Source organism: Crotalus tigris, unplaced genomic scaffold (genome assembly GCF_016545835.1).
Source record: "Crotalus tigris isolate CLP2741 ecotype Arizona unplaced genomic scaffold, ASM1654583v1 scf7180000024302.2721777, whole genome shotgun sequence".
Lineage (NCBI taxonomy): Eukaryota > Metazoa > Chordata > Lepidosauria > Squamata > Viperidae > Crotalus > Crotalus tigris.
The window spans coordinates 20,390-47,303 of record NW_024100474.1 but is presented as its reverse complement, the minus strand read 5'-3'; the positions used below and the strand labels follow the sequence as shown (position 1 = coordinate 47,303).

Genomic DNA, 26,914 nt, shown 5'->3' with positions numbered 1-26,914 from the left:
ACAGACTAGAATAGAATAGAATAGAATAGAATAGAATAGAATAGAATAGAATAGAACAGAATATAGAATAGAATAGAATAGAATAGAACAGAATACTAAAATACAGAATAGAATAGAATAATAGAATAGAATGGAATAGAATAATAGAATAGAACAGAACAGACTAGAATAGAATAGAATAGAATAGAAGAATAGAATAGAATAGAATAGAATAGAATAGAATAGAAGAATAGAATAGAATAGAATAGAATAGAATAGAATAGAATAGAATAGAACAGAATACTAAAATACAGAAGAATAGAATAATAGAATAGAATGGAATAGAATAATAGAATAGAACAGACTAGAATAGAATAGAATAGAATAGAATAGAATAGAACAGAATATAGAATAGAATAGAATAGAATAGAATAGAATAGAACAGAATACTAAAATACAGAATAGAATAGAATAATAGAATAGAACAGAACAGACTAGAATAGAATAGAATAGAATAGAAAATATGGAATGGAATGGAATGGAATGGAATAGAATAGAATGGAACAGAATAATGATAATAGAATACAATAGAATAGAATATAGAACAGAATATAGAACAAAACAGAACAGAATAATAAAACGATGGTTGGAAACTGATCAAAGAGAGAAGCAACCTGGAATTAAGGAGAAACTTCCTGACAGAACAATTAATCAGTTGAACAGAAGTTGCCACCAGAAATCGTGGGTGCTCCATCACTGGAGGCTTTTAAGAGACTGGACAGTCACTTTTCTAAGATGGTGTAGGTTCTCCTGCCTGAGTGGGGGGGGGGGCTGGACTAGAAGACCTCCAAGGTCCCTTCCAGCTCTATTATACTCCATTCCATTCCATTATTCTATTCTATTCTATTCTATTCTATTCTAGTCTAGTCTAGTCTAGTCTAGTCTAGCCTAGTCTAGTCTATTCTGCTCTACTTCTATCCTGCTCTAATACTATCCCATAATTCTACTCTAGTCTGTTCTGTTCTGCTGTATTTCTATTCTATTCTATTCTATTCTATTCTATTCTATTCTATTCTATTCTATTCTATTCTATTCTATTCTATTCCGTGTATTGTATTGTATTCTAGATGACCTCAAAGGTCCCTTCCAACGTTATTGTTGTTGTTATCATTACTACTACTACTACTATTACTATTATTACTGTTAAAGGTCACAAAAGGCGATGAGAGGACCACCGGGACTCTGCAACCGTCCTCACCGGTTGCCAAGCATCTGAATATTGGATCCCTGCGATTGCGAAGAGGCCACAAGGCTGCCCAATGGCCGCCAGCCCCTTTTTCCCCCAGGGCCGCTGTAACTTCGACGGGTCGCTAAGCGAACGGTCGTTAACTGAGGACTCCCTGCATCCTCGGCAAGGCGGCCAAAGGCAGCTGCCTGGGCTGCGAAGCTCTCGCCCCGCAGGCCGCCCTGCCTGGCTGGGTGACGAAATGAAACTCCCCACGGAAGGAATCGCTGGGCTCAGCGGCTGGAAAGATGCTGTTTCAGAGGACGGACGGCCCTCCTGCCCCCTCCCTCCTGCCCTCCACCCCCCCCCCCCGGTGCTGGGGGGAGAACACCACGGCCCTCCCCTCCCCTTGTCGCCCCCAGGCAAGGCTGATTTAAATGCCGAGACGGGCGGCTGTTGAACCAGCCCTCGTTGCAGTGACAGGCGGGCGCTACCCTGCCTCAGTTTCCCCTTTGGCTTCCTCCGGGCCGGTTCCTTCCATCCGCAGGTGGCGAAACAGGTTGGCAGAGGAGAGGCACCACCTGCCGGCTCTGGGCACCCTTCTCCGAGGTGGAGGTACGACAGGTAGGAAGAGATTCTCCGACGGTCTTGCTTGGGCTGCGAGGTTTCCACACCCCCCCCCGCTTTCCCGATCTCTGCACATGCTCGTGGGTGGGCGGGCTGAGGGGCTTCAACCAGGGCTTGCCTGGCCGCGGGGTCCGCTCAGCCTTTGCCCTCCGTCCCCCCCCCCGGCCCAAACTTCTCTCTTTTTTTAGCCCCGTCGCTCTCTCCTGCCTCCGACGGAAGAAACGGTGGGGGGCTGGAGAGAGTCGCCCGCTCGGTTTGTGGGTTTGTGTGTGTGTGTGTGTGTGTGGGTCGGGGGAAGTGTGGAGAAAGGAAGCGAAGCGGGGGGGGGACAGGTTACAAGCCCCTGATAGTGAACCGGCTCGGGGTGGGGTGGGGTGGGGGTGGGGGCGAAACCCTTGGTGGTTTTATTCTCTTTTTTGAGAAAATCTGAAACAATTAACCCCGCGGAGCTTCATCTCTGGGGGCTTTTAAGGAGGGGCTGGACAGCCACTCATCCGGAATAATATAAGGTCTCCTGCTTGAGAAGGGGGTTGGACTAGATGACCTCCGAGGCCCCTTCCGGCTCTGTCCTTCTATGATTCTGTAAGGGTCTCTTGCTTGAGCAGGGGGTTGGGCTAGATGACCTCCGAGGCCCCTTCCGGCTCTGTCCTTCTATGTTTCTCTAAGGGTCTCTTGCTTGAGCAGGGGGTTGGGCTAGATGACCTCGAGGCCCCTTCCGGCTCTGTCCTTCTATGTTTCTCTAAGGGTCTTCTATGATGATCTCTGGCTCTGTCCTTCTATGATTCTGGGGTCTTGCTTGCTTGACTCAGGGGGCTTGGTACTAGATGACCCTCGAGGCCCCTTCCGGCTCTGTCCGTCTATGTTTCTCTAAGGGTCTCTTGCTTGAGCAGGGGTTGGACTAGATGACCTCCGAGGCCCCTTCGGCTCTGTCCTTCTATGATTCTGTAAGGTCTCTTGCTTGAGCAGGGGTTGCGACTAGATGGACCTCCGAGGCCCCTTCCGGCTCTGTCCTTCTATGATTCTGTAAGGGTCTCTTGCTTGAGAAGGGGGTTGGACTAGATGACCTCCGAGGCCCCTTCCGGCTCTGTCCTTCTATGATTCTGTAAGGGTCTCTTGCTTGAGCAGGGGGTTGGGCTAGATGACCTCCGAGGCCCCTTCCGGCTCTGTCCTTCTATGTTTCTCTAAGGGTCTCTTGCTTGAGCAGGGGGTTAGGCTAGATGACCTCCGAGGCCCCTTCCGGCTCTGTCCTTCTATGTTTCTCTAAGGGTCTCTTGCTTGAGCAGGGGGTTGGGCTAGATGATCTCCGAGGCCCCTTCCGGCTCTGTCCTTCTATGATTCTGTAAGGGTCTCTTGCTTGATCAGGGGGTTGGACTAGATGACCTCCGAGGCCCCTTCCGGCTCTGTCCGTCTATGTTTCTCTAAGGGTCTCTTGCTTGAGCAGGGGGTTGGACTAGATGACCTCCGAGGCCCCTTCCGGCTCTGTCCTTCTATGATTCTGTAAGGGTCTCTTGCTTGAGCAGGGGTTGGGCTAGATGACCTCCGAGGCCCCTTCCGGCTCTGTCCTTCTATGTTTCTCTAAGGGTCTCTTGCTTGAGCAGGGGGTTAGGCTAGATGACCTCCGAGGCCCCTTCCGGCTCTGTCCTTCTATGTTTCTCTAAGGGTCTCTTGCTTGAGCAGGGGGTTGGGCTAGATGATCTCCGAGGCCCCTTCCGGCTCTGTCCTTCTATGATTCTGTAAGGGTCTCTTGCTTGATCAGGGGGTTGGACTAGATGACCTCCGAGGCCCCTTCCGGCTCTGTCTTTCTATGATTCTGTAAGGGTCTCTTGCTTGAGCAGGGGGTTGGACTAGATGACCTCCGAGGCCCCTTCCGGCTCTGTCCGTCTATGTTTCTCTAAGGGTCTCTTGCTTGAGCAGGGGGTTGGACTAGATGACCTCCGAGGCCCCTTCCGGCTCTGTCCGTCTATGATTCTGTAAGGGTCTCTTGCTTGAGCAGGGGGGTTGGGCTAGATTGTAGTGGAAAAACCACGATACTTACATCAGAAGACCCGACCACGAAGGGTTGGAGAAAACAGGTTTTATTTGCGCACAATGGTTCAGAGTATTAGCATGACAAATTCTGAACCCCGAGTTACTCCCGGGGTGTCATTCTTATACAGCTTGCCGCCCACGCTTAACCTAAGGGATGACTTCTTATCTACCTTTAACCGACTAAAAGAGAGAAGTTCATGTCCTGAGACCACACACGCAGGAAAAAGGGAAGTTTATCCAATGTGCGGAAAACCACACTCCCCTACACGCGCAATATCTTACACCATTTGTGACTTTCGGTTGGCACCTCTTGTAAAAATGTTTCTTCATAGAATTGCACACAGGTCATCACCATTCAGCCAGTTTATAATATTAGTGAATGCTTGCTAAACATCACTCCTGTTAATTAAAATATAATTCAACAGTACTTTATCGTTTCTCTTAATGGCAATTTTTCCATCTACCTCAAGATGACCTCCGAGGCCCCTTCCGGCTCTGTCCTTCTATGATTCTGTAAGGGTCTCTTGCTCGAGCAGGGGGGTTGGACTAGATGACCTCTGAGGTCCCTTCCAGCTCTGTCCTCCTGTGATTCTGTAAGGGTCTCCTGCTTGAGCAGGGGCTTGGACTAGATGACCTCCGAGGTCCCTTCCAGCTCTGTCCTTCTATGATTCTGTAAGGGTCTCTTGCTTGAGCAGGGGGGTGGACTAGATGACCTCAGAGGCCCCTTCCGGCTCTGTCCTTCTGTGTTTCTCTAAGGGTCTCCTGCTCAAGCAGGGGGTTGGACTAGATGACCTCCAATGTTCCTCACTGCTTTGTCCTATGATTCTGTAGGGGTCTCTTGCTCGACCAGGAGGTTGGACTAGATGACCTCCGAGGCCCCTTCCGGCTCTGTCCTTCTATGTTTCTCTAAGGGTCTCCTGCTCAAGCAGGGGGTTGGACTAGATGACCTCCGAGGTCCCTTCCAGCTCTGTCCTTCTGTGATTCTGTAAGGGTCTCCTGCTTGAGCAGGGGGTTGGACTAGATGACCTCCAAGGTCCCTTCCAGCTCTGTCCTTCTATGATTCTGTAAGGGTCTCCTGCTTGAGCAGGGGGTTGGACTAGATGACCTCCGAGGTCCTTTCCAACCCCCCCCCCACTAACGGAAGACCTAGTTTGCAGGATCCAGGAAGGCTCAGATGCTCTCCCAAAACTGCTTTTTGAAAGACAGCTAGATTGTCTTGGGGTTCCCCCCCCCCTTTTGAAAACATTTCGCTTCTCCTCCAAGAAGCTTCTTCGGTTCTGACCGGATGGTGGGGAAGGGAAGGATTGATATGCTTTGCCCTTAGCAACCGTTTGGTCAGAACCGGAGAAGCTTCTTGGAGGAGGAGCGAAAACTTTTCGAGGGAAAACCAAGTTGCCTTGTCAAAAGCATCTCTGGGACAACCGTGATCCGGATGATGGAGAAGCTTTGTAGAGGTTCAGATGCTCTGATATAATTTGGTCCTTTCGGGGGTTCTGATGTCAAACTTGCATGTGTGTGTGTGTGTGTGTGTGTGTGTGTCCTACCAGAATCTGGAGGGCCAGCGGTGACAGATGTTGGTTACCTACCACTTTGGAGGAAGAACATGTGAAGAAGTCTCCTCTCATTTTTGGGGTCCGGTTGGTGCAGATGTGGGGGGCAAACTGTATATATCCAGGTTTGTTTGAAATTCTCACGTTAGCGTTACGGTCCTATTGTTTCTTGTGGCTTGTGAGACTCTCCCATTAACAAACACGGGTCTCCTCCTATTGGGAGGCGAGGAGAACCCGCAACTTAACCTTGTTGGGGACTAGCACATAATAATAATAATAATAATAATAATAATAATAATAATAATAATAATAATAATAATGGTATATCTGTAATACCATCAAACATCCACATCTGCCTATCCCAGGTCCTGGGTAAGGACTCGATAGGTAGACAAAATGCCAAATCCAGTCTGAACATCAGGCTGACTGTGCGATGATCAATAATAATAATAATAATAATAATAATAATAGGTCCTGGGTAAGGACTCAATAGGTAGACAAAATGCCAAATCCAGTCTGAACATCTGGCTGACTGTGCGATGATCGATAATAATAATAGTAATAAAGTTGGAAGGGACCTTGGAGGTCATCTAGTCCAACCCCCCTGCTCAGGCAGGAAACCCTATACCATTTCGGACAAAGGGCTGTCCAGTCTCTTCTTAAAAAATTCCAGTGTTGGAGCATCCACCGCTTCTGGAGGCGGGTTGTTCCACTGGTTAATTGTTCTAACTGTCAGGAAGTTTCTCCTTAGTCCTTGGTTAGTTTCCATCCGTTACTTCTTGTTCTGCCTTCAGGCGCTTTGGAGAATAGCTTGACTGCCTCTTCTTTATGGCAGCCCCTGAGATATTGGAAGACTGCTATCATGTCCCCCCTTGTCCTTCTCTTCGTTAAACTAGACATACCCAATTCCAGCAACCGTTCTTTGTATGTTTTAGCCTCCAGCCCCCTGAGCATCTTTGTTGCTCTTCTCTGTACTCTTTCTAGAGTCTCAGCATCTTTTTTACATCGTGGTGACCAAAACTGGATGCAGGATTCCAAGTGTGGCCTTACCAAGGTGTTGTAAAGCGGTACTAGCGCTTCACGTGATCTTGATTCTATCCCTCTGTCATTCTACTCTATTCCCTTCCCTTTGACTTTTTGGCCACATGGATGCTCCTCTTTCTAGCCAGATGTCTTCATCCAGATGTGGGTCGTGCATGTTGTGTATCATTTCCAGGGGTTGCCAGTCCCTTTGAGTCTTGGTCCACCCAGACAGCCAAGCTCTAAATACGAACCGTACGTAAAATCAAACCAGCAACTTGAACTCATTTTATTTTATTTTGTTTAGATTTTAGTCTTGCCTTTCTGCCTTAAGGCCACTCAAAGCAGCGGGCCGTCAATTGCAACACAGATTATTAAGATCATTTTTTAAAAAAAATAATTTTTTTTTTTTAAAAAGCCCAACGGTTCAAATCCGAATGGAGAATAATTTAGTTTGCAAGGTTTACGCAAAGAGGAAGATCCGGTGGAAAGGATCAGGACCACGCGGGACCCCTTCCTCAGGAGGCACGGACAGGAACTGGCCCCTTTTAGAGGATGAGGGCCTTCCCAGATGGGGAAAAGGAAACCTCCTTCTCCCAGAGAGAGACGATTACCCTGCGGAACTCCTGGCCACTTGGGGATGCTGCCAAAGGCAGATTAAATCAGTGCTTCGAAGAATTAGTCAGAGATAGCGCTCAACCAGACATCTAACAATAAAATTAATTTGGCATGCATCCGGCAGAGCAGGTGAATCCGTGGGCTCAGCGGCTGAGGCACGTGGGGCAGAGCACCATAAAAAGGCGCACGGGGAGGCAGAAAATCTGGACGGGCGAGTTTGCCTCAATTGTTTGCTCTTTCCTTCGCAGGCTCTTTTGCGCTCTCCTTGAACAGCAGCGGTGGCATCGCAGGCACCTTCAGGATGTTGCAGATCTTCTCCTATCTGAGCGCTGAAATCGACTGGTGTGAAGCCAACTTTGAGCGCTCCGAATATATTGCTGAATATTACAACACGGTAACTCTCCGGGTGACGGGCTTTGGCTAGGACGAGACCCCGCTTCCTGTCCTTGCCCACCCACTGGGGGAGCCGGTCTGCTGCGGGTAGACTAGTAGAATCAGAATAGAGCTGGAAAGGACCTCGGAGGTAATAATAATAATGATAAAGTTGGAAGGGACCTTGGAGGTCATCCAGTCCAACCCCCTGCTCAGGCAGGAAACCCTAGACCATTTCAGACCAATGGCTGTCCAGTCTCTTCTTAAAAACCTCCAGTGTTGGAGCATTCACTGCTTCTGGAGGCAGGTTGTTCCACTGGTTAATTGTTCTAACGGTCAGGAAGTTTCTCCTTAGTTCTAGGTTGCTTCTCTTCTTGATTAGTTTCCACCCATTGCTTCTTGTCCTGCCTTCAGGCGCTTTGGAGGATAGCTTGACTCCCTCTTCTTTGGGGCAGCCCCTGAGATACTGGAAGACTGCTATCATGTCCCCCCTCATCCTTCTCTTCATTAAACTAGACATAACCAATTCCAGCAACCATATGTTTTAGCCTCCAGTTCCCTAATCATCTTAGTTGCTCTTCTCTGTACTCTTTCTAGAGTCTCAGCATCTTTTTTACATCGTGGTGACCAAAACTGGATGCAGGATTCCAAGTATGGCCTTACCAAGGCCTTGTAAAGTGGTATTAACACTTAACATGATCTTGATTCTATCCCTCTGTTAATGCAGCCCAGCACTGTGTTGGCCTTTTTGGCAGCTGCAGCACACGGCTGGCTCCTATTTAGGTGATTGTCCACTAGGACTCCGAGGTCCCTCTCACAGTTACCACTATTGAGCAAGGTACCCCCTATACTATACCTGCGCATTTGGTTTTTCTTGCCTAAATGTAGAACCTTGCTTTTTCCACCATTGAATTTCATTTTGTTAGATAGCGCCCAGTGTTCAGGTCTGTCCAGATCCTCCTGTATCCTAAGCCTGTCTTCTGGAGTGTTGGCTATTCCTGCCAACTTGGTGTCATCCGCAAATTTCCCAGCTGAACCAGGCTGGCTCAGGAATTCTGGGAGTTGAAGTCCAGGAGTCATGAGGGGGCCATAGTTCCCCCATGCTGGCTCAGGAATTCTGGGAGTTGAAGTCCACTAGTCATGAGGGGGCCATAGTCCCCCCATGTTGGCTCAGGAATTCTGGGAGTTGAAGTCCAGGAGTCATGAAGAGGCCATAGTCCCCCCATGCTGGCTGAGGAATTCTGGGAGTTGAAGTCCAGGAGTCATGAGGGGGCCATAGTCCCCCCATGCTGGCTGAGGAATTCTGGGAGTTGAAGTCCACGAATCATGAGGGGGCCATAGTCCCCCCATGCTGGCTGAGGAATTCTGGGAGTTGAAGTCCAGGAGTCATAAGGGGGCCATAGTTCCCCCATGCGGCTCAGGAATTCTGGGAGTTGAAGTCCAGGAGTCATGAGGGGGCCATAGTTCCCCCATGCTGGCTCAGGAATTCTCGGGAGTTGAAGTCCATGAGTCATGAGGGGGCCATAGTTCCCCATGCTGGCTCAGGAATTCTGGGAGTTGAAGTCCAGAGTCATGATGGGGGCCATAGTCCCCCCTATGCTGGTGCTGAGGAATTCTGGGAGTTGAAGTCCAGGAGTCATGAGGGGCGCCATAGTCCCCCCATGCTGGCTGAGGAATCTGGGCGTTGAAGTCCACGAGTCATGAAGGGGGGCCATTAGTCCCCCAATGCTGGCTGAGGGAAGTTCTGGAGTTGAAGTCCAGGAAGTCATGATGGGGGCCATAGTCCCCCATGGTGGCTCAGGAATTCTGGGAGTTGAAGTGCATGAGTCATGAGGGGTCCATAGTTCCCCCATGCTGACTCAGGAATTCTGGGAGTTGAAGTGCACGAGTCATGAGGGGGCCATAGTTCCCCCATGCTGGCTCAGGAATTCTGGGAGTTGAAGTCCACGAGTCATGAGAGGGCCATAGTTCCCCCATGTTGGCTCAGGAATTCTGGGAGTTGAAGTCCACAAGTCATGAAGGGGCCATAGTCCCCCCATGCTGGCTGAGGAATTCTGGGAGTTGAAGTCCAGGAGTCATGAGGGGGCCATAGTCCCCCCATGTTGGCTCAGGAATTCTGGGGGTTGAAGTCCGCAAGTCATGAAGGGGCCATAGTTCCCCCATGCTGGCTGAGGAATTCTGGGAATTGAAGGCCACGAGTCGTGAGGGGGCCAAAGTTCCCCCATGCTGGCTCAGGAATTCTGGGAGTTGAAGTCCACAAGTCATGAGGGGGCCATAGTTCCCCCATGCTGGCTGAGGAGTTCTGGGAGTTGAAGTCCACGAGTCCTAAAAGAGCCAAGGTTGCCTACCCCTGCCCTAGACAATTAAAGCAAGGGAAAAGAATAAATTAATCGTTAATTTACAGTCATTTGCTAGAATTCTCTGCAGTTTCGCTTCCTTGCAATCGATTCAACCTATTCTCCAAAGCTCCTGACGGCAGAACAAGAAGCAAGGGTTGGGAAATAAGCCACCTAGATAGGTTGGTTTCTCCAATCATCTCCAATAAGGAGACATTTCCTGATAGAACAATCAACCAGTGGAACACCTTGCCACCAGAAGATGTGGGTGCTCCATCACTCAAGGTTTTCAAGATGACACCGGACAGTCACTTGTCTGAAATGGTAAAGGATAATAATAACAACAACAATAATAATAAAAAGTTGGAAGGGACCTTGGAGGTCATCTAGTCCAACCCCTTGCTCAGGCAGGAAACCCTATACCATTTCGGACAAATGGCTGTCCAGTCTCTTCGTAAAAACTTCCAGTGTTGGAGCATTCACCACTTCTGGAGGCAGGTTGTTCCACTGGTTAATTGTTCTAACTGTCAGGAAGTTTCTCCTTAATTCTAGGTTGCTTCTCTCCTTGATGAGTTTCCACCCGTTGCTTCTCGTCCTGCCTTCAGGCGCTTTGGAAAATAGCTTGACTCCCTCTTCTTTGGGGCAGTCCCTGAGATATTGGAACACTGCTTGAGCAGGGGGTTGGACTAGAAGACCTCCAAGGTCCCTTCCAACTCACTTCTTCTGTTATTCTTGCAAACCAGCTTTGCTTTCCATCCAGCGTTGACCGTGCAGGGGTCAAAAACTATCCAGGTTAACCAGACTCTGACCCAGGGCAGGTTTTCAATGGGCCCATCTCCTTGTTTGTAACTAGGTTGTGGGCACAAGCTGACCCAAGACTCTGATGTTATCTCTTAGATGATAACTAAGACGCGATGCCTCACGGATTGTAGAGTAGGCAGGCTGTGGGAACAGGCCTTAGAAATAGGCCACTCGAAGTAGGGCAGATGTTGCAAGGATTCTGGAAACGCTACCCAATCAGTGCCGGGTAGAACGGAGAGCCTGCCAGGGTGTGAATCGTAGACTCCAAGGCCGGGAGGGACCTTGAGGTCTTCTAGTCTGACCCCCGTTCCCAGGGCAGCCCTCTTTAGGTCATCCAATCCTTTCTGGAGAAGTTCCCAGGATGGAACACCGTGACTTCAGGAGACAGGTGAGCGAAGCGTGGATTCATGCTTCTTGTGGTTAAGGCTTTTGAGGCTAGCCATTCCTTCTGGGTGGGTCACCCTTTGAAGGCAGAACATGCCACCTTGCAGCAATCACAACAGATTCCTCTAGGCTTAGTCCATTACTGGCGGATTCATCATCAGAAAGCGTCTCGTGCCTTGGAAACCGCATGTTTTCCGGCTTCCTTTCAATCATTGCCAATTCTCAAGGGTTGCCTGGGCAAGTCCCGGCTGTTTTTTTGGCAAGGTTTTTTTCGGAAGTGGTTTGCCTGTGTCTTCTCCATTCTAGAGCGGTGGGGGCGTGAAGGGCCAGCTGGCTTGGTGCCCGAGGCAAGAGTTGAACCCCCTGTTTCTGGCCTGGGGCCATGAACACGAGGCCAAACTGGCTCTCCAAATAGCGTAACATAATATTGAACAGACGTTGAGACTTTGGAAAAAGCGCAGAGAAGCGCAACTACGAGGATTAATTAAAGGCCTGGAGACTAAAACATCTGAAGAACGGTTGCAAAGATTTGGGTATGTCTAGTTTAATGAAGAGAAGGACCAGGGGGGACAGGATAGCAGCCTTGCAGTATTTGAGGGGCTGCCCCAAAGAAGAGGGGGGGGGATCACGTTGTTCACCAAAATACCAGAAAGGCAGGACGAGAAGCAACGGATGGAAACTAACCAAGGAGAGAAGCAACCTGGAATTAAGGAGAAACTTCCTGACAGTGTCAACAATTAACCAGTGGAGCAGCTTGCCACCAGAAGTTGTGGATGCTCCATCGCTTTCCGGAAGAAACTGGACAGCTACTTGTCAGAAATGATACAGGGTCTTCTGCTCAAGCAGGGGGTTGCACTGGAAGACCCCCCTGGTTCTTCTTCCAACTCTATTCGGATTGAGAATTATTCTCAGCAGGCAAAGCATCGTGGTTTTCGTCCGTCCACTCCAACCGGATATTCTTGGGTTCTTTTTTTTTTAAAAAAAAATCTAAGGTGAGGAGGGATGGATGTAAACCTTAGGACTCTCCACGCTGCAAACCCCCTTCCTGTGCTCCCCTTCCTGAAATCAAGAGACCGCTGGCCTTTCTTCAAGGTGGGATAATTTCAGGCGTCCTTTTTGAGCGCAGGCCCCCGTCCCGAGCTTATAATAATAATAATAGTAGTAAAGTTGGAAGGTACCTTGGAGGTCATCTAGTCCAACCCCCTGCTCGGGCAGGAAACCCTACACCATTTCGGACAAATGGCTGTCCAGTCTCTTCTTAAAAACTTCCAGTGTTGGAGCATTCACCGCTTCTGGTGGCAGGTTGTTCCACTGGTTAATTGTTCTCACTGTCAGGAAGTTTCTCCTTAGTTCTAGGTTGCTTCTCTCCTTGATTAGTTTCCACCCGTTGCTTCTTGTCCTGCCTTCAGGTGCTTTGGAAAATAACTTAAGTCCCTCTTCTTTAGAGCAAGCCCCTGAGCAAGCCGATTCACTTCCAGGATCCGCATTCGAGGATCAGCCAACGCTCAGCACCCTGCATCTCACCAGGAAGGGAATCCAGCGCTCTCTGGATCCTAGAAAAAGGAAACGATCAAGACCACAGACCTGTGTTTTTCAAGCTTGGGCACCTGGAGATGGGTGGACTTCAACTTCTGGAATTCTGGGAGTTGAAGTCCACCCCTATTCAAGTTGACAAGTTTGAAAAACGTGGAACGAGACCCCTACATCAGGGGTCCCCAACCAGCGGGCCAGCGGAGGGTGGAAATGGCTGGCTGGTGCGCGCATGTGTGCACATGCACTCTCCCCCCCACTCGTGCTAGCGCCCGCAGCCCCGTTTGCACCTGTTTGCGGGCACGAATGGGGATGCTAGTGCTGGACAAGTGTGTGTGGACCGTTTTTCGGGGCCACTATCGCTGGGCGGGTGTGTGCGGCCCATTTGTGCATGTGCGAATGGGGCTGCTAGTGCCAGGTGGGTGGGTGTGTCCCATTTGTGCATGCACGAACGGGGCTGCTAGTGCCAGCTGGGTGGGTGTGGCCCATTTGTGCATGCGCAAACGGGGCTGCTAGTGCCAGGTGGGTGTGTGTGGCCCATTTGTGCATGCGCGAACGGGGCTGCTAGTGCCAGGTGGGTGTGTGTGGCCCATTTGTGCATGCGCAAACGGGGCTGCTAGTGCCAGGCGGGTGTGTCCGGCCCATTTGTGCATGCGCAAACGGGGCTGCTAGTGCCAGGTGGGTGGGTGCGGCCCATTTGTGCATGCACGAATGGGGTTGCTAGTGCCAGCCTGGTGTGTGCAGCCCTATTTGCGTGCATGTGCGCTCGTGCACCAATTTGGAAGCTGCTGTCCACTCTGAGCCGTGACCCCGGGAAGCTTGGAGAGACCTCTGTCCTAGATGTTGAGAAAAGAGGACACAAGCCCACAGAATTGTGGGAGTTGAAGTCCACCTGCGCGGGCTGGGGGAATTGTGGGAGAGGTCCACCCGTCTTCAAGGGCGCAAGATTGAGGAAGCACCGTCTTGGGACCAGGCTTCTCCAATCGTGGCCACTTTGAAGCTTGTGGACCCCAACTCCCAGAATTCCTCAGCCAGCCATGCATGGCTGGCTGAGGAATTCTGGGAATTGAAGTCCACAAGCTTCAAAGTGGCCAAGCTTGCCATAGCCCAGTGGTTCTCAACCTGTGGGTCAGGACCCCATTTGGGGTCGAACGACCATTTCACGGGGGTCGCCAAACAACGCAGTCCGCCATTTTTTCCCCCCTTTTCCTCAGCTGTGCTACTCCCTTTTATTCTATTGGCTTTTGAAAGCCAATAGAAGAGACTCTCTTGAATAGAGTCTAATTCTATTGGCTTTCCAAAGCCAATAGGAATTGTCCAGGCTGTCTCTGCCCTGCTGAGCCCGCCAAAAGTCCCATTCTGCAAACGGGGCTGCACCAGTTGAGTAGTCCTTGACTTACGACCGGTTGAGTAGTCCTCGACTTACGACCGGTTGGGGGTCGCGGCATTAAAAAGGTTGAGAACCACTGCCATAGATAGACCCCAGCCCCCCCCCCAAAGAAAAATTACAGATAATACCGAAGCAATCCGAACTCTCTCTCTACATCTCTCGGTCTGCCCCAGTGGGCTCAGTAGGGAGGAGGGGGAATCAAAGTGGGCGGGGCCACCAGCTTTGCCCCTTCGAAGATTTGCAAGTTTCTAACTTTTCTCCTCCTTTCTGTCTCTTACTCTTCCCCTTCTTTCTCCTCCAGATCAGCAACGTGGCCTTTTTCATCTTGGCCCCCATGTTGTTGTGGCTCAACACTGATTATATCAGATATCGCCCCCTGCCGATTCGGGGCTTCGTCATCCTGCAGCTGTTTATTGGTAGGTGACCACGAAGGCTGAGCATGAGCAGAACGCCAGGCCCGGCCCCGCTATCAGCCCTGCGAGGTAGTCCAGCCAAGCCACGACTACAGGAGAATGAGCTCTATCTGCCTAAGCAGAGGGTTGGACTAGATGACCTCCAAGGTCCAACTTTATTATTATTATTATTATTTCTAAGGCTCTTTTAGTACAGGTAGTCCCTGGATTACGGCCGCAGCGGAGTCCAAGGTTTCCGTTTGCCCAGTGAGACAGGTGAGTTTCGGCCTCGTTTTACGACCTTTTCTTGTTGCCGTTAAGTGAATCACTGAAGTTGTTAAATTAGTAACCTGGTTGCTAAGTGAATCTGGTTTCCCCATAGATTTTGCTTCTCAGAAGGTTGCAAAAGGGGATCGTATGTGACACACACACACACACACACACACATACACACACACACGGACACTGCGACCGTCATAAATATGAGTCGGTTGCCAAGCGTCGGAATTTTGATCAAGTGACTCTGGGGATGCTGCGAAGGTCATAAGTGGGGGACTTTTTTCCGTGGCGTTGTAACTTCGAACAGCCCTTAAATGATCTGTTGTAAACCGAGGACTAGCTGTAGAATCTTCTTCTCTGTAGATTTTACTTTCCGGAAAAGTGGGGAGGTGCTTTACACCTCTCCCTCTTTGTGTGGCCCTAGATGGGGTTTGCATCAAGGTTGTCCAGATATGGCTTTAGAACAGAATAGAACAGTGGTTCTCAACCTTTTTAATGCCGCACCCCCCCCAACCGGTCGTAAGTCGAGGACTACTCAACCGGTCGTAAGTCGAGGACTGCTCAACTGGTGCAGCACCGTTTGCAGACTGGGACTTTTGGCGGGCTCAGCAGGGCAGAGAACAGCCTGGACAATTCCTATTGGCTTTGGAAAGCCAATAGAATTAGACTCTATTCAAGAGAGTCTATTCTATTGGCTTTCAAAAGCCAACCGAATAAAAGGGAGTAGCACAGCCAAGGAAAAGGGGGGGGGGAAATGGCGGACTGCGTTGTTTGGCGACCCCCGTGAAATGGTCGTTTGACCCCAAATGGGGTCGCGACCCACAGGTTGAGAACCACTGGAATAGAATAAAATACAGAATAGAACAGAATTCAGAACTGAGAATCAATAGAATAGAATACAGAATAGAATAGAATCCAGAATTAATTTACACAAAAGGAAAAAAACAGTCCAACCTATCAAAAACAGCACTGTAAAAAACAGATTAGTTAAAATAGGCAAGAAAATGGTAAGTGAGCACCTGTCCAGCCTAGACGAGTTCAAATCGCCAGGACCAGATGGATTACACCCCAAGGTTCTCAAGGAACTGGCAGATGTGATCTCAGAACCGTTGAACTATATTTTTCAAAGTTCTTGGAGCACTGGGGAACTACCAGAGGACTGGAAAAGAGCTGATGTAGTTCCCATCTTCAAAAAAGGAAAAAAAATGGATCCAGGAAATTACAGACCTATCAGCCTGACCGCAATACCTGGGAAGATCCTGGAAAAGATACTCAAGCAATGAATCAGCAAACACCTAGAGGCAAACAAAGTCATTACTAAAAGCCAACATGGGTTTGTCAAAAACAGATCATGCCAGACAAATCTTATTGCATTCTTTGACCAAGTGACAAAATTAATGGATCAGAGGAATGCTGTGGATATAATTTACTTGGACTTCAGTAAGGCATTTGACAAAGTAGATCACAACCTACTACTTGATAAGATAGAAAAATGTGGGGTAGACAGAATCACCACCAGATGGATTCGTAGCTGGCTGACTGACCATACTCAGCGTGTGGTCCTCAATGGAACTGCATCTACATTGAGGGAAGTGTGCAGTGGGTTGCCCCAGGGCTCTGTTCTGGGCCCAGTGCTCTTCAACATCTTCATCAATGATTTGGATGAAGGGATAGATGGGGAACTCATCAAATTTGCAGATGACACCAAGCTGGCAGGAATAGCCAACACTCCAGAAGGCAGGCTTAGGATACAGGAGGATCTGGACAGACTTACTCAATAGTAGTAACTGTGAGAGGGACCTCGGAGTCCTAGTAGACAATCACCTAAATAGGAGCCAGCCGTGTGCTGCAGCTGCCAAAAAGGCCAACACAGTGCTGGGCTGCATTAACAGAGGGATAGAATCAAGATCACGTGAAGTGTTAATACCACTCTACACTGTCTTGGTAAGGCCACACTTGGAATCCTGCATCCAGTTTTGGTCACCACAATGTAAAAAAGAGGTTGAGACTCTGGAAAGAGTGCAGAGAAGAGCAACAACATGATTAGGGGACTGGAGGCTAAAACATACAAGGAACAGTTGCTGGAATTGGGGATGTCTAGTCTAATGAAGAGAAGGACAAGGGGGGACATGATAGCAGCGTTCCAGTATCTCAGGGGCTGCCCCAAAGAAGAGGGAGTCAAGCTATTCTCCAAAGCGCCTGAAGGCAGGACAAGAAGCAACGGATGGACACTCATCAAGGAGAGAAGCAATCTAGAATTAAGGAGAAACTTCCTGACAGTGAGAACAATTAACCAGGGGAACAACCTGCCTCCAGAAGCGGTGAATGCTCCAACACTGGAAATTTTTAAGAAGAGACTGGACAGCCATTTGTCTGAAATGGTATAGGTATAGGGGTTGCGAGCAGGGGGTTGGACTAGAAGACTTCCAAGGTCCCTTCCAACGTTTATTATTTTTATTATTTTTATCTTTATCATCATCATCATTATTATTATTACAGAATGGAATGGTAAGAGCAGAATGCAGAATACAGAATGCAGGATATGATAGAATAGGATAGGATGCAGAATGCAGAATGGAATGGAATGGGATGGATAGGACAGGATATAGAATAGAATAATGATAGAATAGAATAGAATAATGATAGAATAGAATAGAACAGTGGTTCTCAACCTTTCTAATGCCGCGACCCCATAATACAGTTCCCCATGTTGTGGTGACCCCCAACCACTTATACATCACTGGGTGCCAGGGGAGTGGCCAAAGAAAAGGGGGAAAAATGGCGGACAGCCTTGTTTGGAGACCCCTGTGAAATGGTCGTTCGACCCCAAATGGGGTCCCGACCCACAGGTTGAGAACCACTGGAATAGAATAATGATAGAATAGAATAGAATACGTGGAATGGAATGGAATGGATGGAATGGAATAGAATAGAATATGTGGAATGGAATAGAATGGAATGAAATAGAATAGAATAGAATAGAATAGAATAGAATAGAATAGAATAGAAAATATGGAGTGGAATGGAATGGAATGGAATGGAAGGGAAGGGAAGGGAAGGGAAGGGAAGGGAAGGGAAGGGAATAGAATAGAATAGAATAGAATAGAATAGAATAGAATAGAATAGAATAGAATAGAATAGAATAGAATAGAAAATATTGAGTGGAATGGAATGGAATGGAATGGAATGGAATGGAATAGAATAGAATGGAATGGAATGGAATGGAATAGAATAGAATAGAATGGAAACTTTATTGTCACTTTAAATGTACACTAAATCAACAAACGTTAAAATGAAATTTCGTCACAGCGTCCCGGGGGTGTGTGTGTCACGTGATCCCCTTTTGCAGCCTTCTGACCAGCAAAGTCAAATGGGGGAAGTCAGATTCACTTAACAACCGTGTTGCTAACTTGACAACTGCACTGATTCACTTAACAACGGGGGCGAGAGAGGTCGTAAAATGGAGCCAAACTCCCCTGTCTCCCTTCACAATGTAAATTTGGGGGTCAATTCTGCTGGTAAGTCGAGGATTGCCTGTTTTGAGGACCCTTTGGAGAAAGCGCGTGCCGGCAGTCCTCCACTTATGAATGTCATGGAGCCTGATGGTCAGTCATGGTCATAAAGCAGGTCCTCAGGCCATTGATCTGATTTGATGACTTTTTTCCCCCCGCGATTGTTAAGAGCTTCGCCCAGGATGGGCATCATTTGCACCCAGATGAAGCTTTCCTTGTGGGGGGAGGGCCGTGCCCCGTGGGATCACACCATCCGGTTTGAGGAGGGGGCTGGACTAGAAGACCTCCAAGGTCCCTTCCAGCTCTATTCTGATTGATTGATTGATTGAAATGGTCTAGGATCTCCTGTCTATAGATGGGGAACTCATCAAATTTGCCGACGACATCAAGCTGGCAAGAATAGCCAACACTCCAGAAGACAGGCTTAAGATACAGGAGGATCTGGACAGACTTGAACACTGGGTGCTATCTAACAAAATGAAATTCAATGGTTAAAAAAGCAAGGTTCTACATTTAGGCAAGAAAAAACAAATGCACAAGTACAGCATAGGTGGCACCAGGCTCAATAGTAGTAACTGTGAGAGGGACTCGGGAGTCCTAGTAGACAATCAACTAAATAGGAGCCAGCCGTGTGCTGTGCTGCAGCTGCCAAAAAGGCCAACACAGTGCTAGGCTGCATTAACAGAGGGATAGAATCAAGATCACGTGAAGTATTAATACCACTTTACAATGCCTTGGTAAGGCCACACTTGGAATACTGCATCCAGTTTTGGTCACCACGATGTAAAAAAGATGTTGAGACTCTAGAAAGAGTACAGAGAAGAGCAACAAAGATGATTAGGGGACTGGAGGCTAAAAATATATAAGGAACGGTTGCTGGAATTGGGTATGTCTAGTTTAACGAAGAGGAGGACAAGGGGGGACATGATAGCAGGGTTCCAATATCTGAGGGGCTGCCCCAAAGAAGAGGGAGTCAAGCTATTCTCCAAAGCGCCTGAAGGCAGGATAAGAAGCAACAGATGGAAACTGACCAAGGAGAGAAACAACCTGGAATTAAGGAGAAACTTCCTGACAGTTAGAACAATTAACCAGTGGAACCACCTGCCTCCAGAAGTGGTGAATGCTGCAACACTGGAAGTTTTTAAGAAGAGACTGGACAGCCATTTGTCTGAAATGGTATAGAGTTTCCTGCCTGAGCAGGGGTTGGATTAGATGACCTCCAAGGTCCCTTCCAACTTTACTACTATTACTATTACCTGAGCAGGGGGGTGGACTAGAAGACCTCCAGAGGTCCCTTCCAGCTCTATTCTGATTGATTGATTGATTGAAATGGTCCAGGATCTCCTACCTGAGCAGGGGGCTGGACTAGACGACCTCCAACGGTCCCTTCCCACTCTGCTCTTCCTCCCCAGGCATCTTCTCCTTCTACTACCACATGACCCTGAGCTATGCGGGGCAGCTGTTGGACGAGCTGTCCATCCTCTGGACGCTCTGCATCTCCTACGGCTTCTGGTTCCCCATCCGCTACTTCCCCTCCTTCATCAAGAACAGGTAAGGGGGAGCTGCCCGCCAGCCGTTTCCCTTCACCTGACAGGCAGAGGGGGGAGGGCGGGACGGGGGGGCTTCGCTGGACCCCCAAAGGGCCAGAGAGGTGCTGCAGATTTGGGGCGGGGGATCCAAACTCTGCTGGAGCCGGAAGTGGGCCGAGAGATTCCTCCAAGGGGCCGTGTTTAGTGGCTAAGAGAGGTCGGCCTTTCTTGCCAACATTTAAGACGTGTGGACTTCAACTCCCAGAATTCCCTGGAGGGAATTCTGGGAGTCGAAGTCCACTCACCTTAAAGTTGCCAAGATTGAAAAACACGGACTGTTGAGAGAAGGGGATCCCAGACAGCAGGATTCTGGGAGCTGAAATCCTTATGTAATTGGTGGGGAATCCTGGGAGATGAAATCCACACATGCTTGGTGGGGAATCCTGGGAGCTGAAATCCACACGCGCCTGGTGGGGAATCCTGGGAGCTGAAATCCACATGTAATTGGTGGGGAGTCCTGGGAGCTGAAATCCACATGTAATTGGTGGGGAATCCTGGGAGCTGAAATCCACACGCGCCTGGTAGGGAATCCTGGGAGCTGAAATCCACACGCGCCTGGTGGGGAATCCTGGGAGCTGAAATCCACACGTAATTGGTGGGGAATCCTGGGAGCTGAAATCCACACACGCCTGGGGGGGAATCCTGGGAGCTGAAATCCACACGTGCTTGGTAGGGAATCCTGGGAGCTGAAATCCACATGTAATTGGTGGGGAATCCTGGGAGCTGAAATCCACATGTAATTGGTGGGGAATCCTGGGAGCTGAAATCCACACGCGCCTGGTGGGGAATCCTGGGAGCTGAAATCCACACGCGCCTGGTGGGGAATCCTGGGAGCTGAAATCCACACACGCCTGGTGGGGAATCCTGGGAGTTGAAGTCCATCCACCTTAAAGTTGTCAAGGTTGGAAACTCTGGTCTTGTGGTTCCACGGATCCCAAACACAACAAGGAGGGTCGGCTTGCAGAGAAAACGTAGTGCCCCCATCCCCAAAAAGCTTGGTGTCTCCTTCCCATGTGCTGCACAACCTCAGAATCAGAGAACACACAGAGAGAGGTTGGGGGAGATGGGGGGGGGCTAAGTACTGCTGCTGATGCCCCCACTACCACTCCAAAATCAAATGGGGAGCCACAATGGAGTTATTCAGGCTTTGCCTGTGTTTTATGGGCATTGCCAACTTTTGGGGATGGTGCCCTACAGACTGGCTGCAGCAATCTTGCTTGGGGGGGGGGGAAGAGGAAGAGGAGGAGGGGGGAGGGAAAAGGAGGAGGAAGAAAGAAGGAGAGGAGGAAAAGGAAAGAGGAGGAGGAGGGGGAGAGATGGGGAAGAGGAAGAGTAGGAAGAAGGGAAGAAGGAAGAGAGGGTGAAAGGGACGGAAGAGGAGGAGAAGGAGGAGAAAGAAAGAAGGTTGAGAGGGAGGAGGAGGAAGAAGGGAAGGAGGAAGAGGAAAAGAGGGCAAAGGGGATGGAGGAGGAGGAAGAGAAGAAAGAAGGGGAAGAGGAAGAGAGGGCGAAGGAGAAGGAGGAGGAGAAAGAAAGAAGGTTGAGAGGGAGGAGGAAGAAGGGAAGGAGGAAGAGGAAGAGAGGGCAAAGGGGAAGGAGGAAGAGGCGAAAGAAAGGTTGAGACGGAGGAGGAGGAAGAGGAGAAAGAAGGAAGGTTGAGAGGGAGGAGGAGGAAGAAGGAAAGGAGGAAGAGGAAAAGAGGCCAAAGGGGATGGAGGAGGAGGAGGAAGAGGAGGAAGAAGGGAAGGAGGAAGAGGCGAAAGAAAGGTTGAGACGGAGGAGGAAGAGGAGGAGGAAGAGGAGAAAGGAAGAGAAGTTGAAGGGGAAGGAGGAGGAGGAAGAGGAGGAGGAAGGGAAGGAGGAAGAGGAAGAGAGGGTGAAGGGGACAGAAGAGGAGAAGGAGGAGGAGAAAGAAAGAAGGTTGAGAGGGAGGAGGAGGAGGAAGAAGGGAAGGAGGAAGAGGAAGAGAGGGCAAAGGGGAAGGAGGAAGAAGCAAAAGAAAGGTTGAGACGGAGGAGGAAGAGGAGGAGGAAGAGGAGAAAGGAAGAGAGATCGAAGGGGAAGGAGGAGGAGGAAGAGGAGGAGGAAGAGGAAAAGAGGGTGAAGGGGACAGAAGAGGAGAAGGAGGAGGAGAAAGAAAGAAGGTTGAGAGGGAAGAGGAGGAGGAGGAAAGGAAGGAGGAAGAGGAAGAGAGGGCAAAGGGGAAGGAGGAAGAGGAGAAAGAAAGGTTGAGACGGAGGAGGAAGAGGAGAAAGGAAGAGAGGTCGAAGGGGAAGGAGGAGGAGGAGGAGGAAGAAGGGAAGGAGGAAGAGAGGGCAAAGGGGAAGGAGGAGGAGGAGGCACCCCTCCGGGGCAAATGTCCTGAGCGCCGCCCTCCCTCCCTTAGGGAACAGTTCCTCACCCTTGTGGCCACAGTGACCGTGACCAGCACCCTGCTGTCCTTCGTGAAGCCGGCCCTCAACGCCTACATCCTCAACTGCGCGGCCTTCCACCTGCTCTACCTGATCTTCCTGGAAGTGCGGAGGTAAGCGGCTGGAGGCTTCCCTTGCCGCCCTGCCCAGCGGCCGCTGACCCTCCAGAGGGGGCAGGGCAGGCGGCTGCGATTTGGGTCCTGGGTCGCTTTGCTCGGTGCTGTCGTAGCTTCGGACGGTCGCTAAACGAACCGTGGTAAGCCGAGGACCGCCTGCATTCGGGGACAAAGCCCCGCCAGGAAGACCTTTCCTCGGTCCAGTCTACCGCCGGGCTCAGAGCAGCACGGCCGGCGGTGAAGCCGTCTTCGATGTGCCTCTCTGCCCGTCGGGCCCTTTTCCTGGGGGTGGGGGGTGGGGGATCCAGGGGTTCAGCCCTTCCTCTGGTTTCAGAGGGAGGGTCTGGGAGATTCCCCCCCCCCGGGGGGGGCCCTGAACCCAGCTGCTGCTTAGAAAGGCAAGACCCGGGCGAGGCTCCCTATTTACAGGGTAGCTCAGAGCAGGGACTCAGGCTGGAGCACAAGGGGATGGCTCCCCCCCCCTGGTGGCATCGACCTGCCGGGTGATGGCCCTCTCAGCCTTGACCCCGTCCGCAGGTTCAGCACCCCGGAGATCAAACGTGAGGCACTGACCATGACCTTCTGGTGGGTCATCGCCATCAGCTGCTGGCTGGTGGACAAATTTTTCTGTGGCTTCTGCCAAAGGCTCAACTTCGCCTACCTCCACAGTTTTTGGTAAGAGGGAGGGAGGGAGGGAGGGGGGAGGGAGGGAAGGAGGGAGGGAGGAAGGCAGGCAGGAAGAGAGGAGGGGGTAGGGAGGGAGGAAGGGAGGGAGAGAGGGAGGGAGGGAGGGAAGGAGGGAGGAAGGCAGGGAGGCAGGGAGAGAGGGAGCGAAGCAGGGAGAGAGGAGGGGTAGGGAGGGAGGAAGGGAAGCAGGGAGAAAGGAGGGGTAGGGAGGGAGGAAGGGAGGGAGGGAGAGAGGAGGGGTAGGCAGGGAGGAAGGGAGGGAGGGAAGCAGGGAGAGAGGAGGGGTAGGGAGGGAGGAAGGGAGGGGAGGGAGGGGTAGGGAGGGAGAGAAGAAGGAGGAGGAAGGCAGGGGAGGCAGGGAGAGAGGGAGGAAGCAGGGAGAGGAGGGGTAGGGAGGGAGGAAGGGAAGCAGGGAGAAAGGAGGGTAGGGCGGGAGGAAGGGAGGGAGGGAGAGAGGAGGGGGAGGGGAGGGAGGAAGGGAGGGAGGGAGAGGGAGGGAGGGAGAGAGGAAGGGGAAGGAGGGAGGAAGGCAGGGAGGCAAGGAGAGAGGAGGGGTAGGAGGGAGGAAGGGAGGGAGGGAGGGAGAGGGAGGGAGGGAAGGAGGGAGGAAGGCAGGGAGGCAGGGAGACAGGGAGGGAAGCAGGGAGAGAGGAGGGAGTAGGGAGGGAGGGAAGGAAGCAGGGAGAGAGGAGGGGTAGGGAGAGAGGAGGGAGGGAGGGAGGAGAGGGGGGAAGGGTGAAAGGGAGGGAGAGGGAGGGAGGGAGAGAGGGAGGGAGGGAGCAGGGAGGAAGGCAGGGAGGCAGGGGAGAGAGGGAGGGAAGCAGGGAGAGAGGAGGGGGTAGGGAGGGAGGGAGGGAGGGAGGGAAGCAGGAGAGAGAGGAGGGTAGGAGGGAGGAAGGAGGCGAGGGGAGAGACGAGGGGTAGGGAGGGAGGAAGGGAGGGAAGGGAGGAAGAGGGAGGGAGGGAGAGAGGGAAGGAGGGAAGGAGGGAGGAAGGCAGGGAGGCAGGGAGAGAGGGAGGGAGAGAGGGAGGGAAGCAGGGAGAGAGAGAAGGAGGCAGGGAGGGAGGAAGGGAGGGAGGGAGAGACGGAGGAAGGGAAGCAGGGAGAGGGAGAGAGGGAGAGAGGGAGGCAGGGAGAGAGGGAGAGGAAGAAGGAAAGGAAGGGAGGGAGGGAGAGAGGCAAGGAGGGAGAGAGGGAGGCAGGGATAGAGGGAGGGAAGCAGGCAGCTGGCCATCTCCAACTCACCGTGGGACAATCTCTGTGGGGTAATTCAACAAAGACCAAAGTTAGACTAATTACGACAGACCCGTGGCCAACGACGGTGAAATAAAGTCGATCCAGGAACACGAGAGTTACAACCATCTCAGTGAAATCGTGGTCAGCCGTAATCAAAGCCTCTGAGCCAAACGACTGATACGGCCTTGAATGTGGCCAGCTGGCCGTGGCGCATTGTGCTGGACGGGCGGGACCGGGAGGGTGGAGGGGACGGGGTGACCGAGGCTGCTTTCCCTCTCCTCCCCCCAGGCACGTCTTCATCAATATCGCCCTCCTCCGCTGCATCACCCTCATCCTCTTCTTAGACATCTCTCACGACCTGCCGAGCAGCGAGCCCTCCATGGAGTACTGGCCGAGCAGCAGCTTCCCCCTGGCGCTGCCCTACATCATGATCCGGAAGCCCCTGAAGTGGTGCTAGCGGCACGGTCAGTTGGGGCCACCCTACTGGGTCCTCCAGGATGGAACCCGGCAGCTTTTTGTGGGGGCCTTGGGGAGCCCGGGAGGAAGGCGTCCTAGTTCTCCCCGGCCCTCTGCGCTCCATCGCTAAACTTGAATCCACGCCTCCAAAAGGAGGGAGAAAAAAAAAGACAAATCAAGAGACTGGAAATTCACCTTCAGAAACTCAGTTTTTCTTCTCTAGCACTGTGTGCCTCTCTCCAAAAAGACGTTCTTACCTTCGGAGTAGAACATAGAAGAGCAGCGTCGAAAGAGAACTTGGCGGGCTTTTGATCCAACCCTTTTGCTCAAGGCAGGAGGCCCTCTACCATTTCAGACAAAGGGCTGTCTTTGTCTTCTTTAAAAGCCTCCAATGATGGAGCACCCACAACTTCTGGAGGCAGGTAGTTCCACTGGTTAATTGTTCTCACTGTGAGGAAATTCCTCCTTAGTTCCAGGTTGCTTCTCTCCTTGATGAGTGTCCATCTGTTGCTTCTTGTGCTGCCTTCTGGTGCTTTGGAGAATAGCTTGACTCCCTCTTCCTTGGGGCAGCCCCGGAGATACCGGAACGCTGCTATCCTGTCCCCCCTCGTCCTTCTCTTCATTAAACTAGACCTACCCAATTCCAGCAACCGTTCCTTATATGTTTTAGCCTCCAATCCCCTGATCCTCTTTGTTGCTCTTCTCTGTACTCTTTCTAGAGCAGTGGTTCTCAGCCTGTGGGTCGGGACCCCATTTGGGGCCGAACGACCATTTCACGGGGGTCGCCAAACAAGGCTGTCCGCCATTTTTCCCCCCTTTTCTTTGGCTACGCCCCTGGCACCCGGTGATGTATAAGTGGTTGGGGGTCACCACAACATGGGGAACTGTATTATGGGGTCGCGGCATTAGAAAGGTTGAGAACCACTGTTCTAGAGTCTCAACATCTTGTTTTACATCGTGGTGACCAAAACTGGACGCAGTATTCCAAGTGTGGCCTTAGCAAGGCCTTGTAAAGTGGTATCGTCACTTCACGTGATCTTGAGTCTATCCCTCCGTTAATGCATTCTTAATCAGAACAGAGCTGGGTGAAAAGGTGGGAAAGCCCTGAATTAGATGATGCTGGGAGGGGAGGAGAAAGAATGTGTGTGAGGATTAGTTAAGATAAGAATCATGCAGGCTACAGAACCGGAAGAGAAACTTTGCCCTTCAAACTGATTGGAGAACGTGATTTATGGCAGCAAATTAGAGGAAGGAAATATGCTGGAATAGCAGGTGCTCAGGGGAGGGGGAATTCAGATCTTGGCATCCGCCATGCTGTGCCCACCCTTTGTTTCACGATTAAAGACTTTTTGGGATAAACAATGCCTGGACGTTCTTTGAAGTGTCTCATTAGTCGGAACCTTGACACTAGCTTTCCGACCCCCCCACCCCCCCCACAGGGAAGTCCACCCCCTCTCTGGGGCCTTGGATCTTAGGGGTGTCCCAAGGGCACGGTTTAAAAAAACAAACAAACCACCAAGATGGCAGCCAGAACGATGGGGCAGAAACTCTGCTGGTTTCTTATGTGCATCGCAAGGAGCCTCGTGACTTTAACGCCGGGATCCTGGCGATCTTCTCAGAGTGATCCGTTCACTGAATTCTGCAGGATGCCCTTTCTGGGACACCCCCACCCCCCACCCCTTGGCCTTTGTTCTCTTGGCTAAGCACACAGCTCTTTCCTTCCGTTCTCTTTTGATAGGGATCCTGGTTCGAATTGCCCGCCCAGCTGCCTTGTCCTTCCCAGCCTGATTCCTTGGGTTCTTCGTCGTCGTCTTTTTTTTTTTTTAAATAAAAACACAATCCTTTTAATGAGTTGGTGGAATCAGATCGAATCAAGCTAAGCGGTGTAGGGTTTCCTGCCTGAGCAGGGGGTTGGACTAGATGACCTCCAAGGTCCCTTCCAACTTTACTACTACTACTACTACTACTATTATTATTATCAAACCCACTGAAATCAATGACTTTCATTTAGGAATCTCTGAGCTTGGGTATTTTTTTCGGCAGATGCTTCATTTCCAAACTAGCTAATAACAATAATAGTAGTAGTAGTAGTAGTAGTAGTAGTAGTAGTAAAGTTGAAACTGTTGGTAGAAATTCTAGCCCACTGAATAACACCAAACAGCAAGTTGAAATTAGACAGAGATTTATTGGCTACAACGGTTTGCAAAGCATGGTGGACTCCAAATAAATATTTGAGCCACATCTGGTCACAGCAAAAACACACATTATATACATTCTATCCCGACGCCTTGGCCCCTCCTCTGAGGTTACAATCTTATCAGGATCACCTAAACAAAATACATTATCCCTGCCCCTTACTATTTTGCTTCACCTATT

The 26,914-nt window shown here is 50.6% G+C and overlaps 1 protein-coding gene across 1 annotated transcript; it reads left to right on the top strand.

Annotated features, from left to right (window-relative positions):
• The first annotated feature begins 1,744 nt into the window (after positions 1–1,744).
• ACER1 (alkaline ceramidase 1) lies at positions 1,745–24,625 on the top strand. Its single transcript, XM_039324562.1, has 7 exons — positions 1,745–1,828; positions 7,296–7,441; positions 14,162–14,276; positions 19,456–19,594; positions 22,018–22,155; positions 22,696–22,833; positions 24,371–24,625. Exons 2-7 carry the CDS (start codon positions 7,349–7,351, stop codon positions 24,537–24,539), a joined length of 792 nt encoding a protein of 263 aa, XP_039180496.1. The 5' UTR covers positions 1,745–1,828; positions 7,296–7,348; the 3' UTR covers positions 24,540–24,625.
• Positions 24,626–26,914: the final 2,289 nt, after the last annotated feature.